General features: G+C 41.6%; 1 protein-coding gene across 2 annotated transcripts in view; it reads left to right on the forward strand.

Annotated features, from left to right (window-relative positions):
- The window catches only part of PTPRN2 (protein tyrosine phosphatase receptor type N2), a 633,132-nt gene that overhangs the window by 528,854 nt on the left and 90,379 nt on the right, over window positions 1-13,899 (forward strand). For both annotated transcript variants that reach the window (XM_068174516.1, XM_068174508.1), the window contains exon 13: window positions 798-1,010. In XM_068174516.1, coding sequence (XP_068030617.1) covers window positions 798-1,010 — 213 coding nt within the window. The remainder of the gene's footprint in view (window positions 1-797; window positions 1,011-13,899) is intronic.

Raw genomic sequence — 13,899 nt, forward strand, 5'->3', positions numbered from 1 at the left:
GCATTCATGGGGAAAAATCCATTTTGTTACCACGCGAAATTAGGTGGTGGAAAGGAGTTTGCTAATTGTTCTCGTCTTGTAGCAACCAGGACTGAGGCAGGGGCGTGCTTTTCAATTCATTTCCCTGGTAATTGTGAAAGGGGGAATGCAGGCCAAATGAGTCTTGCTGCAATTTGCGCGCCTGGTCTTTTCATTTTCATGTTGCGTTTTTAATTGTTGCTAATATAGGTTATAATGAAGCTAATGAGGGGAAATTATTGTACAACTTTTTAGCACATGGAGACAAGTGAAATGCACTAGAAGGATTCTCTCCTATTGCTGCAAAAATAATAGTAATCTGGAGGAGTTTGGAACTATCGGGGTTTTTTTTAAGCCGCTTCCCTCTACAACAGACAAAAGGAAGGATCGCCACCTACTTTTTTTTTTTTTTTTTTTTTTTTTTTTTTCTCTCTTGTGTTTTATTTTTCACTGAGAAACAAACAGTACCGGATTTTCCCTTGCTGCGCCCCTCGCAGCCCCTGGCCCTCGATGCGGTGCGAGCGGGGCGCGGAGCCGCGGGGCGCTCCGCGGTGCTTGCGCGCATCCAGCGGGTCCGCCCCCGCCTCTCGGTAAAGCGAGAGCCGGCGGAGGGGAGGGCACGGAGCGGGGCACGGCAGCAGCCCTGTCCCTGCCCCTCTGTTTGCCGCCCTCCCCGGCCGAAAGTTAGGGCTGCCGGGTGTTCCCCCCGACGGGATCTCCCCTCCGCGCTGCTCCGTGACCGCGCAACTCAGGCGCTGCCTCTCTCTCCTTCCCTGCAGAAAAGCAGCGTCCCGCCGCTCGCGCAGCGCGGGGAAGAGGCGCAGTCCGCGAAATTCCTCCTCCTCACCCTCCTCTCCCTCGCCTGCATCGCCGGGGTCCTGGCGGCGTCGGGGGTCGCCTACTGCCTCCGCCACCGCGCCCACCACCGCCTGAAGGAGAAGCTCTCGGCCCTGGGGGCTGACGCCGGCTCCGATGCGCCCACTGCTTACCAGGTAAGGACCAAGCTCTCCTCCGGCCCTGCCCCGCTGCCCGGCAGACCCCCGGGGGCCCTTCTCGCGTTGGGAGTCGCGGGGGTGGGTTTGTTTCCGACGCTTCCCCCCCGCCCCCGTTCCATTCACAGTCCCGCGGATTCGGTGAAGCAGCTTTTTACTACTGGGTATTAATCTTGGCTATTCCGGTAGCTGCTGTAAATTTGTGCCTAATTAGAAACATTAAAAAAAAAGAAAGAAAAAAAAATACCAGCCCTTGCCATTGAAATCCTCCGAAAAATAACATTAATATCCATAATCTGTCACTCCTGCCACTATTAATAACGAAAAATCTTTAGCATTTATGAGGAATGGATTGCACGGTTATCTGAAGATGTCTCTCTTTTTGAGTAATTGACTTCTTCAGGGTCTGATATGAAAAGAGCCTTTGACCTGATCTGTTGCCACCTTCTGCCATTATTCAGATAAAATGAAATCTAATGCTGATAGATGGGAGGTAAACCAGGACTGGTTCTAGGAGAACAATGATAGCAGATGTGTACCCAGTAATGCTGAAGGACTGCACTCAGCTTCTCAGAAATAAATCAGAAACCTCGAGCTTTCTCTTTCAGTTTCAAAAGTGTTGGGTGGAGAGACACTGCATCTTCCTGAAGTTTGTTTCAGATCATATGGCACGTATTTCTTGATGTGCTATTGGTGTGGTAGTGCATGTGTTATGGTCATATACCAGACAGCCCTGGTCTGCTATCCAAAAATATTTGGAGTGTGACCAGGAAAAAGAATCTGAGAATGTGTAAACATTGTCTCTGTAGTATCTCTGTCTGCTGTGCACCCATAGGGCCTCGCTAACGGCTCTTTTTTGTCAAGTTTTATTTTACTTTCTTGTTCTGCTTAGGATCAGACATTCTGTACTTTCTGTATCCTGGAGCTGAGATAGATTCAAATTGGCAGCTGAGAGTATTATGGGAATAAACTCATATTTCCTCACAAAGTTTGGGCCTGTCTGTATCTCTTAGATGCTAAAGATGTAGTGTATAAGTATATCTCCACAGGCTAGGTCTAGAGAGAATTAAGTACAGAATAATAAATATGAATGTTACTGTAACAATTAGTATCTTCAGGAATGGTTTCAGTTTTCACTTTTAAAGAAATGTTTACTTTAAAAAAGAAATTAAATTACATCTTTGCCTTTAATGACTTCCAAAGCAAGACAAAGTGAGAGCAAGAGCATTTCCTGTAGGGAAAAAAAAAAAAGTGTCCTCTGGGATAAAGTGTGAATAAAACAACAGTTTATCAGTTGTGTTGGCCAATGAGACTCTGGCCATAAATATTTTTGTTTGATTTTAATAGGTGACTAGCTATTGGCTTATTTAAAACACAGAAGCAATAGGTAGGCTTTTTCTTCCGTTAATTGTGAATACAGGAATTCTTAATTTTTTTGAAAAGCCCTCCAGGTTCCAAAACCACACTTGAAACTGAATTTCTGATAATTAACAGGACAGCTCTAATTAATAGTATCTGTAATTAAAATCGTGCCCTTCCAGCAGGAAAATTGTTTGAATTTCTTGGAGTGACCTTTTTTGCCATTTCTCCTGGGAGTGTAGTGGTTGATATTGATTTTATAATGAGCTCGGTTTGTTTAATAAGAATCTGTAATCCAGACATTAAATGAAATATGTACTTCCTTTTTTCTTCACAGATTTATATATATATTAAAATCTTCATATTTAGATCTGAGAATGTAATTTTCTGTTTTGAAAACAACAACAATGCTTCGAGGTTGCTGTTCAGTTTTTCAATAGCAAGACTGTATTAATATTCTTTGTTCCTGACCTCTGGGCCTGCTCCTGACCACCTGACTTCTTAAACAGTTCCATTGGGTTTTCAGGAGAACTGCAGTCATGAGTGGGAGGAAAAATGTTTTTCCTTAAAAACAAAGGTTTCTAAGAGCATGGCTCTCCACCCATGGAAGTAAATGGGAATTTTGCCATTTGTTTCAATGGCAGCAGTAGGAAGCCCTAGTATAGGCAGACAGAATGCTCAGGCAGTTTTGATGCTGCTAAGTAGCATTTTATCAAAATGAATCACTGTGGCTGGGTCTGAATATAATAAACTATTCACATGGATTTGAAGAGAAATAGGATTGAGCCCTATTCACATTGTCAGAATCACCTTACGTTGAGCTGTGTTAAGTGTAATGGATATCTGGTGTGATGCATGTTTTGGATAACATCAATTAAGTCTCAGAAGGGCATCTGCTATCTTTTTCCTCATCTTCTCTTGATACTTGTAGGGGAATAATGTAACCTGTATTAATATGGGGGTAGGAAAGAGGCAGGCAGCTTTCAAAACAGTACCTACTTGGTTCTCTTCTATGTTTCCCAAGTAGCCACTCAGTTAACTCAATGTTTTTTAAAAATATGAAATGTTTTAGGGGCTGCTGCCACTTGGCTTTGAAGCATGATACTCCAGTGTGTTGCTGCTTACAGCTGACATGACAATTCAGATTTATTTTTTTATTTGAAGGAGGAGAATTTGGTTGGTATTAAAAGGCCTGGTGGCCCAATGTGATTCAGAGGGAGCACAGAATATCACTTCGATTCACATGCTTCTCAAAATGTCAGTTGTTTATATCTTCACATAAACAAGACTGACCTAAATTTTCAGCATTTAGTAGAAGCATTTTTCATCCTAACCCAGTTCAGCCAGGAAAGTTCATTCAGGGTTTTACTCCTTCCTTATCCTGTGAACTTGGACAAGTTTTTTCCCATGGCTGTTTTTTGGCGGGGCTTGGGGTTTTTTTTCCTTCCCTTTCTGGTTTGTGCAGTGAAATGCCATCTTGAGAAGGGGAAAACAGACAAACCATATTATCAGGGAAAAATAGCAGGTTGGCTGCTAGGTCTCCCCCCATACTGGAGGCGTAGCACTTGTCATGTAGCATCACCCTCCCTCAGGCACGAGGACTCCTTACACTTAGCTACTAACACAAGTATTCCTTGTGTAACTGAGTGAAGAAGGCAGGACAACCAGTACTGGATGAAAGTTGAAGAAGGCAAACTGAATTGCTGCAGTGCAGGATAAGCTGCCAAACCTGATTATTCAGGTGTTGGGGTGAGGCAAGCAGCTGGCCCTCAAAGTGTTGAAGTAGGGAAACCCTGTTGAAAGACTAAGTAACAGGAGGAAGGATAGATGCACAATTGAAACTTCATTTATCTTTGAATCACTAAACAACAAAATTACAGGCTGGTTTAATTAGGCAGTAGCTGAGGAGCTTTTCAAAATTAATGGAAACAGCGTGTCTCATAAAATGTTACGTTTTATGCAAAAAGGCGGGCAGTTTTTGTGTCTCTCACAAACACATCTCCTGTGCTTTCAAACCACACGTGTAATGATTAGATAAGTGAGCGTTAGCATTCAGGGATGACTAAAAAGAGGCTCTTGGTGCCTCCGCGGAGCCCCCGCGCATGCGCGCACCTGCACCCCTGCTTTTAATTGTTGCTGGCATTGCTTTGATCTTCTTTGAAAAGCAAGTTTAGCATTCTGCAAGCCCACTCTCTGGTCCAGGAGATTAGGGTGAAAGCGTTTTAGGAATTTTCTGCAGACACTCTTTGATTTATTTCACAACACTGAGCAGATTTTCTTCATGCACTCTGAAGACTTTAGAACATAACCCAGAGAAAAACGGGCATTCAGGCATCAGGAGCAGGCAGCCAACAGGGCCACTAAGTGCACATCTCACTTGTCACTGCTCCCATTAGTGAGCAATTTATTAATGTAATGAGTGTGCGGTAGTGACTGCTACGATTTAGGGATGCTCTGTTTGATTCAGGGTGATGTATTTGTGAGCCCAGCTGAACCCTGGCTTTTGACCCCTGTGTGGGGAATGCTGGGGTGTGCATGTTAAATCATCAGCATATTTTATACTTTGCATTGCAGAACTTTCCTGTGAGCATGGTCTTCTGCATCACTGACAATGCACAGCAAAACCTTGCCCATAATGGAATTAAAAGGCAAAAGTTAAAATGCTCTGAAGCTGGCTTCAGCAAGCTTGCCTTTAATATTTTATGTCAATAACATTCTTTTTAATTTTCCTTCACCTCAGCCAAAAGAACTCCCTTTGAGAAGTGAGGAGGAAAAGACCAAACAGTTTACAATGAAGTTCTTTCTTAAACTGCCTGAAGTATTCAAGGTTACATGCAGATGGATTACATCATCAACTGTTTTAAAAACTTGTCCAATTAACTTGATTTGGCAGGCATATAATTGTAAATTATATGTTAAATTCTACATTATTACATGTATTGTATTATGTATAAATTATATATTCCTTTGTCAAATACAGTCTTATTAATTACATGATCCTGCTGGATTCAAAGCCCCTAAGAACTTCTCTGTGCTCTTACTGATTTGATCCTGCTGGTATTTTTTATTGGAGATGTTAAGAACACACTATTTGCAACAATTACAATAAATATTTTGCTGCAAATATTTTTAAAGGCTCCAACTGAAAGAATCTGCTGGAAACAAACCCTCTACTTAACCATCATGCATGGGTTGTGTGTTTAAATACAGATAGCTTATTACCTCTAATAGGGCTTAATATTTTGCACTCTAGACTGAATTTCAAAAGCAAACTTGTTATTATAATATTAGTCCTTAATGTTATAGTAATACTGGTATGTCAACTCCTTAGAAATTTTGTGGACTAAGTGAAAGCGGGGGGAGGGGGAAAGGAAAATTTTGCTGTTCTTATTTATCAAGTTCTCAGTAATATTCCTATTAACATCACCCTTAGTACCAAGGGAAGCTGGTAAACTGGGGATAATGTGTGCCATAAAGTGTTACCTTCTGCCTTTATAAAACTTAATTTTAAAGGACCCTCCTACACTTAAGCACAAAAGATATCACTGAGGATGAGGTTATTCAGTACATAAGTATTTAGTAAACATTTCAGCGGGAATACATTTTGTAAGGATTTTGGATAGATGAAAATTTTGCCTTAAGGCAGAATGCTGTGAAGGGCTTGCTTGTGCTCTCTTCTGGGAAAACAAAGGGCATAATGCATTTTTAATCTTTTCTTTTCCTGTGTCCTTATTTAAAGAGGCAAAAAGAGATTATCTCATGACTATGTAAAGCTACAGGACAAGCTGTAATTGTTTGTGATAAAGCATACATGGTGTGGTATATGAATTAGAAGAGTTGTTCTTGTCCATTTAAGTCTGCTTATTGTGTATTATGTGAACAATTTTGTCTCTCTTTGATTAGCATTTTGTCTCAGAATAAATTCTCAGGAACCTGCAGATACTTTGTACGTACAGTAGTTACATAAACCACTGTACTTTAAGGTGAGACAGTTTTCACAGTGTACAAAATATGTGTGACTACACAGAATTCACAGTAGTCACACATAGCAATTCTGGGAGAGTAGAAGAAGAGGGGAGTGTTTCAAGGTGATTAGAAGAAGAGTTTGCCTTATGTTTAAACACTTCCTTGAAGTCAGACAAGTCAAAGCAGAATGAAGCAAAACAGGATGTGTACAAATCTGGCTTTAACTTCTAGTCAATTTTTTATCTGATTAGTGTTCAGAGCTATCCTCAATTCCTGTGGTGCAGTGGACTCTGCTTTTCACCAACCTTGTTTCCTGTGGTAGCCATAAAAGTGAATTAAATGGTAGCAGTGTTCAAAATAGCATTCCAAAATGCTGTATGAATTTATAAATCAGCAAAAAATTATCAAACTTGCTTGGTCAATAAATCAGGATACAAATAAATAGGGGTGTATTTGTTAACACAGCATTTAAAATCAACTTCAAAGTAGTACTCAATGAGAAATGCCCATCTTCAGGGCTGGAGCTTGATGGCAGAGATTTCAGAGGGTACTTCTGGAAGTCTTTATTGGAGCCTGTGCTGTGTGCCTCAGCAGGGCTCTCCTGTCACCTCCTGTCCCTGCTCTGCCCCTCTGCTCCAGCACACCCAGCCCAGCCGAGGGGCATCCCTGGGGGAACCACGCAGGCCATGGGAAAGGGACTTGCTGGGCTTATTACCGATGGCTCTCATCCAGCCTTTTCCTGTCTACACGAATCACTTCTGTGAATTACTCAGTGCTGGAGGAATGGACTAGCCCTTACCAGAGGAGGTTTCACCTTCACAGCCCAGACCCCGGGCTGCTGCAGCAGTGGCAGTGCAGCAACACCTGGGAGTAAAATACTCCTTATATTAGAGCGAGCAGGTGAGAGAAAGGTGTTGCAGGGGTGGAAGGAAAATGAACATATATGCAAGTCCTGGAGTGCTTGGATGAGAAGGTGCCATGCAGGTCTACATTTTCATTTTAAAACTACCTTTTTCCAGTAGTTGTCCCATTTTTCTGCAAGAAAAGTGGCAAAGAGAAGGTGATGCTGACCCTCTCCTCTTAGGCAGTGTTGTTTATTTTTCAAAAGTACAATGTTTGAGCTTGGTGTTTAGTGAAATGACGACAAACATGCCCCAGGTGTGTCGCAGTATAATTTTTGTGTATCTAGGATGTGAGAAAATGCTAAGTAAAAATAGTAGGAGGCAAAATTAAGTTAGTGACTCATTTTAATTACTGGGAAATCCAGAGTTCTTACCCAAACAGGCATTTCTTAGAAAATGTGCTGGAGGTGCTCTGGACTTGCAGGCTGCATCTCGCCTGGTAAATTAAACCAGTAAATATTTTAAATGGTCCTGGCACTATTTCAGGTCAGGCAGCCCAACTTTCCCCAGTTTCTTAGCAGAGCAAGCACAAACAAAGAAAAATAAATAAATTCACTCAACAGGCAGTTTTATTATTAATTTGGCTGTAGCCATGTGAGTTTAGAGGGTGAGAATTCCTGTTGCTTTATCTGCCCTAACTTCCTTTCATGGGCCACCAAGGTCCAGGCTCTTGCTCCCAAGGATCCAGCTCCTGAGCATTCTGCTTCTGAGCTCTTTTCACCCATGCCTGTGGTGCCACAGGCTGTTTGCCAGCTGAGCGTGGGCTGGTTCTGGATAAGTACAATGGATTGTCTCCCCCTGGTAAATTGATTATGTCCCAGAGCCTGTACGTTATAAAGAAGCCAAAGATAACCACAGCCTTGCCTAATGGGCTGGAGAGTATTTGATTTGCAGTCCCAGGCCGTACATCATCTCAAGTGTCCTGATTTCTTTCTGGAATAACTATACTGTCTTCAATGCCTTTTTTTTTTTCCCATGTTATGTAGAGGATAATCAGGCCTGTCTTTCCTACACACTTCTACCCTTTTTTCTGTTTTAGTATTTTCCTTTTTCTTCTGCAGCATCTCTGTTATCACGTTTCAGATTTGACACATTCTTCTATTGTATGTTCTCTGAATGCTCAGCTAACACTGCAATCTGGCTTGCTGATCCTTTCATATTCCTCCAGAGTGCTGCACTGGAAGGAAAAAAAATCATTTTTTAAAGTTTTTAACTGGAAAGTCTTGGGGTTTTGGGGTTTTTTTTTTTTTTTCAGGATAAATCTTATACCAGGGCCTCTGAAAGGGAGTAGAAATAATTTTGTGTACATAAGGAACTGTGGTAGATGATGCTTGTAGGTTCTTGTAGGACCATGTTGCCTGTGAGCAGGAACAGGTTGCAGTTTATTCTCTGAAGTCTGTAAGGTATATAAAAGCATTCATCCTACTGCTTTCTTCTTGGTCCATCTGTTCCTCCTGCACACCAGTGCCCAGGGTGGGCAGTCGAAGGGAATGGGGAATGCTGTATCACTTCTTTCTCCTTCTCCGCGTGTGCGGGGAAGCTGTGCTGTGCTTGGCCCTGTGGGCAGAGCAGGGCTGTGTCCTGCCCAAACCAGCAGCATCCTTCCTCCAAGAGTCTTTGTCCCTCCTGCACTGTGTTTGTCCTTTGCCTTTGGGAAGGGTTTGAGGCTGACCTCAGCCACCTGAGGTTTTACCCTGGCAAGGCCTTACAGATTTGGCTGCTTTGTGGGACAGATGGACAAAAGTCAGTCTCAAATCCTCCACTTTCCTCTGCCTGTAGCCCTGCAGGGACTCTTGTAGGGATGTTGCCAAGTGGAATATTCAGAATGGACTAATAGTTTTGCTTGTTCTATTGTGATATAAGACAAGTTTGGGTAGAGCAGGCTGGAACTCTCCTAGGGCCGTGATGCTCCAGTCATAAAGGCACAAGTGAGAGGTGTCATCCCAAACAGCCTCGTGAGTGTGTGTGACATGTGAGGGCAAGGAGATCCATGGAAGGCCTGTGTGCTGAGCTACAGCAAGTCAGACATCGAGGATGTGATTTGTATTGGCTGGACAAGAGGCCAAATTTCCTTTCTCTCAACAGAAAAAAAGCTCCAGCTCCAGGGATGGGGGCCTTCTATCCAAGATATTTTTATTGTCTTGTAATTTTGTGCACAACAGAGATCTAAATTTTTTCTAGTGGTTTAAAGAAATGTAAAAGACAATCTGAGTGATCTAATGCACACCAGCAAGGCATGATAAAGGACTGAGGTAGCTCATCTCCCTTCTTTGTTCTGTGTTTCTTTTTTTTTTTTTTTTTTTCTGTGACATGTTCTAAGCTATCACTGTTTCCCCAGTACTTTAATTCAGTTGAGGCATTCCTGCAGCTTTTCTCATTCCAGTTCAGGTTTGCAGCTTTCAGTTTTCATCACTTGTATTCTTAGCAAACAACCAAGCCAAGACTGAAGAAGGGAGACTGTAAAAGGATGTTCCTAAAAGTCAAATCCCTCAAAGAAACAAAATTAATTTGGAGGATGAGAGACAATAGCTTTTGAATAGGAGAAAATCAAATTTAGTGGAAGTGGCTTATCCAAAGGAGAAAATCCATGAAGTTTTCTCTAGCTCTGTTGACCAGTTTCTGTACTTTTTACTAAAGACAAACGAGTGATGTTTTATTGATGGTTGTTTGGGATGACTTAATTCTGAACAAGCACAGATTTTATCCAGGGCAATAATTAAAAAAAAAAAAAAAAAATCTTTCATACAGATAAAACCCTGTTGAATTTCAGTGCAGTTTTTATTTTTCTGTTTTCCTGTTTAGCTGACATTGTTGCAGGCTTCTTGATGATTCCAGCTTTTTCCTTTTACATAGGGTGGCTGTTGTTTTGCAGATCCATGTTGTGACAGCCTCTCAGGAGATCTCAGAAAGGGCTGATCTTACTCTCCAAAGTGAGAACAGCTCAACATTATCCTGATAAAGCTCACTTTTGGTATTGGGATTACATGCTTAGCTTGGCTGATTGAAATCACTCTTTCTCCTCTCATCAAGTGTCGCCTGGCTTGGGGAGCCATGCATTCCATGCAGGTTGGAAGGCTTTTCCTTGGTCCCACTGACAGCAGCAGAGGTGCCTGCTTTGAAGTGGGTTGCACTAGAGCCCTAAGGACCAACACCACCCATTCTCTGGTACTGCTGCTCTCAACATCCCCCTGGTCTTCAGAAGTGTGTTGGGGAGAATCTTCCCATGTTGGAGACATATACTGATCTTCCCCACTAGTAAGAAAAGAATGAGGGAAAGGTGAAAAGCTAAAATTCGCTACCTTGGTGCCTTTCTGACAGTGCGGGGAAAAGAAACTTGAATTTTACTTTTTTCAGCTTCTCAAATGGAGTTCATTCTGGCTTTCTGAGAAAGAAAAATGCCTCAAATGGAGTGATTTGCTGGAAAGGTTTTGCTGCAGTGGCTCACAGCACAAGCTGCCAGTGGCTGGCTATTTACATCGAATAGAAGGAGAAATATGATGAAGCTGAATGTATTTTTGGGAACAAAACAATGTACACATATAAATTTATCTTATATAAGGAAATTATGTCATACACCCCCCTCTGTACTGTGTGGTAACAGTATGTATAGTAACATGGGAATTTCAGCATGTAAATTCTGTGTATTGTGACCCCCAAGAACAAAATAAAGAACTGCATTTCCTAGTTAACCTCACTGGAAAGCACTTGGGTGTGGAGTTAAAACATACATAAGGGTTGCCTAGCAAGCTGTTCCGAATTTCATCTTCTTTTTGGAGGTCTGAGTTAACCCAATTTCTCTGCAGGCATTGTTAACTAAGAATTCTGTTCACTTCTTTGAGGGCTTTAGAAGTTAATTAAGTATAAATCAGTGTTCAGGGCTTCTGTGAGTGCTGGTCACTCCATCGCCAAAGGGACAATGCAGAAATGGAGGGAGCAAGGAAAAGGTGACAAGAATGATTAAGGACATGGAAAATTCATATGAAGAGAGATTGAAAAGGCAGATTATTTCTTCTAAAACACTAACAAGTAGTATAGAAAAAAATACATATAAAATGAGAAACTGAAGTAAGAGTGAAACTTTTATTCTGTCTTTGGCCACCAGGACAAATATTTTCAGTTACATTAAGTATGTGAAATAAAAGACTAGACGAAATAGAAGAAAAGCTATCAGCAGAATACAACTGCAACAAGCAAAACTTTCTGCAGAATGTTGTTGATGCACAGGTTGTTAGCAGGAATCTCAAAAACCAAAGGAGCCACATGAGAAAAAATATTCTGGGATAAAAGATACTAATAAAACATTATTAGTAATGTTTTAGAAAATGCCTGTAGCTTCATGCCTCAGTTCTTAAAATAATCCAAATATGAGTGTGACCATTTAAGAAATGGGCCTACTTTGAACTTGTCCTCCTGTGCTGTTCCCATGGTGCATCTTGCAGACAAAACTGGTGCTTGGTGGAGAGGTCCAAGGAAGAGTAGTGACCCCCTGTGCTTGCATGGGTTGGGAAAAGAAAATGCAGGAACCTCAGTAATGGCCAAGGAAGTCCTTTTATTTGAATGCAAACACACACATTAACCCCTTGCTGCCGCTGCTGCTGGGTATTTAGTGGAACTGGTGCCATGGGACAGGTCAGGGACAGTGGAGAGGGCTGCAGGTCTCTTCTGGCCAGGCACTCTCAGGGCATAACCCTGATCCAGCTGTACACAGCTGTACAGAGAGGCATGGGAGAGCCCAAGAAAAAAATGTGCATTTTTGCTGCTGTTGCTGTCCTCTCCAAAATATGAGGTCTTTTATCTCTGACCATCAGTACCAAGTATTAAATCCCTGTTAGTTTGTCCAGTATCTCCTATGACACCAGTACAGTGAAAGTGTAGAAATATTGACCATTTTTTAATCCTTGAAGACTTTTGTGATGTGTGATAGAAAGAATGTCTGTACTCAGAGACACAAGGAAATTAATACATACTATTTTTTCCCATAGTTTAATAGGGTTTCTCTGTATTATCAAAGACTTGGCTCTTAATAACGTACTGTGACTTAGTAGCAACTTTGTTCTTTATAGATCCTTTCTTAACACTTGTGCACTAAATTTGCATTTGGTCTTCCCAGCAGAGCTAATGAGGGATTTAATTTTTTTCAGTGGAGAGTGGGTGAAAAAGTAGTGAGTCTAGTTTTCAAATCAGGAGTGGGTAATGACTGGCAATTTTAACTGTCATGATAGATGATGTTTTTAAAAAAAATTGTCATGATGGCCATCTTTGGTAAATACTTCCTTTATCCTTGCATCACCTCTGGTGTATGTCTGCCTTCTGTGGAGAAAAAAAGAAAGTATTTGGGATTTTTCGAAGTTTTATGATTTCTTTTCCCATTTTTCTGACTGCTTTTAGAAACTCTGTTACCATGAATGCAGTTACACAGATTTAGGGAGAAGAAATACTAATCATTGTAGTGGGGCAGAGTAACATTTTTAGACATAAACTAGTGGTTATTTTGTTTCTGTCCAGGCTGGAAGTGCTCACTGAGTCCTGCTGGCTGCTGGGAATTCTTATTTCTTGCAGAAATGATCTTCCATTTTCAGTCCTGCAGGGCAATAAAATAGTGGACTATACAGCCTTAATGTATAGCTTTCTTGAGAAACTACAGCTGTCTTGGGACTGCATTTTTTGCCCACTTTGGGCCCCAGGCAACTATAAATGCTGGGAGTGAAAAAGGAAACATTTGTGGCAGTTATCTTTAAGAGCACGGGCATCTGCTGGAAGCTGGTCAGGCTTTGGGTGGGTTAGACAAAGTCAGAATACATGATGGATTTACACGTGGTTCTGCATGGCCTTTCAGGTTAATTCAATTGTTTCTATGGTTTATTTGTAACCCATACTGTGCTGTGTGGCTCTTGCTGTGCTAGTGGGGAATTTTCTGTGCCAATTCATATTAAGGAGCAGCTGTGCCCTCATGAGCTTGTATTAGAGTTAGCTAAGATGAACGAAGCATGGCAAAGGTGAAGTTGTTGTTTTTTTATCTCTCTGGTTATTCTTTTAAGAAATCTTTCCTCTTCCAGCTTCATACTTGCCATGTATTCATATACTTGTAAATTATATGCAGGCACAGCTGCAATGTGGGAAATGCAATTTGGAAACCAGCACTGGTTGAAACCACTTTTGTGGCAGGTAGGTCAATGTGATATACCATCACTTCCAGTTCCAGTTGTCTGAACTGCAAGGCCAGTAAAACTCTGACATTGTCAGGAACAACCTGAGAAGAAAAAATGGGTGCTTTTACACCTGTAGATCTCAGGTGACTTCAGGTACATAGTTTGCAGATATATCCTATTCAAAACAGACACTGATTTCCTTGGAGTCATCCAGGTGGTCCCTTTCAATTCTTAGGGAAGCCACCATGATGTCATCATGCAAGGAAGATACTCTTCCAAATCAGTCTAAAGAATCACAGCCTTTCTTTGTGTATCTCCTGTTTGTGAAGACCAGGGTGCTGGAGTCCTGTTTAGTCAGCATCTGTTTCATAAAACTTTTAGAAATAAAGGCTCTAAATTGTCATACTCATGCAGTCCCAGTCAGGGATCTTTTGTGCTTTTGTATAGGAAAATATTCCCCAGCTAAGTAACCTAAACATGGTCTTCAAATTTTACTGACCCTCTGGAAAGCAG

This window comes from Anomalospiza imberbis, chromosome 1 (assembly GCF_031753505.1).
Source record: "Anomalospiza imberbis isolate Cuckoo-Finch-1a 21T00152 chromosome 1, ASM3175350v1, whole genome shotgun sequence".
NCBI lineage: Eukaryota > Metazoa > Chordata > Aves > Passeriformes > Viduidae > Anomalospiza > Anomalospiza imberbis.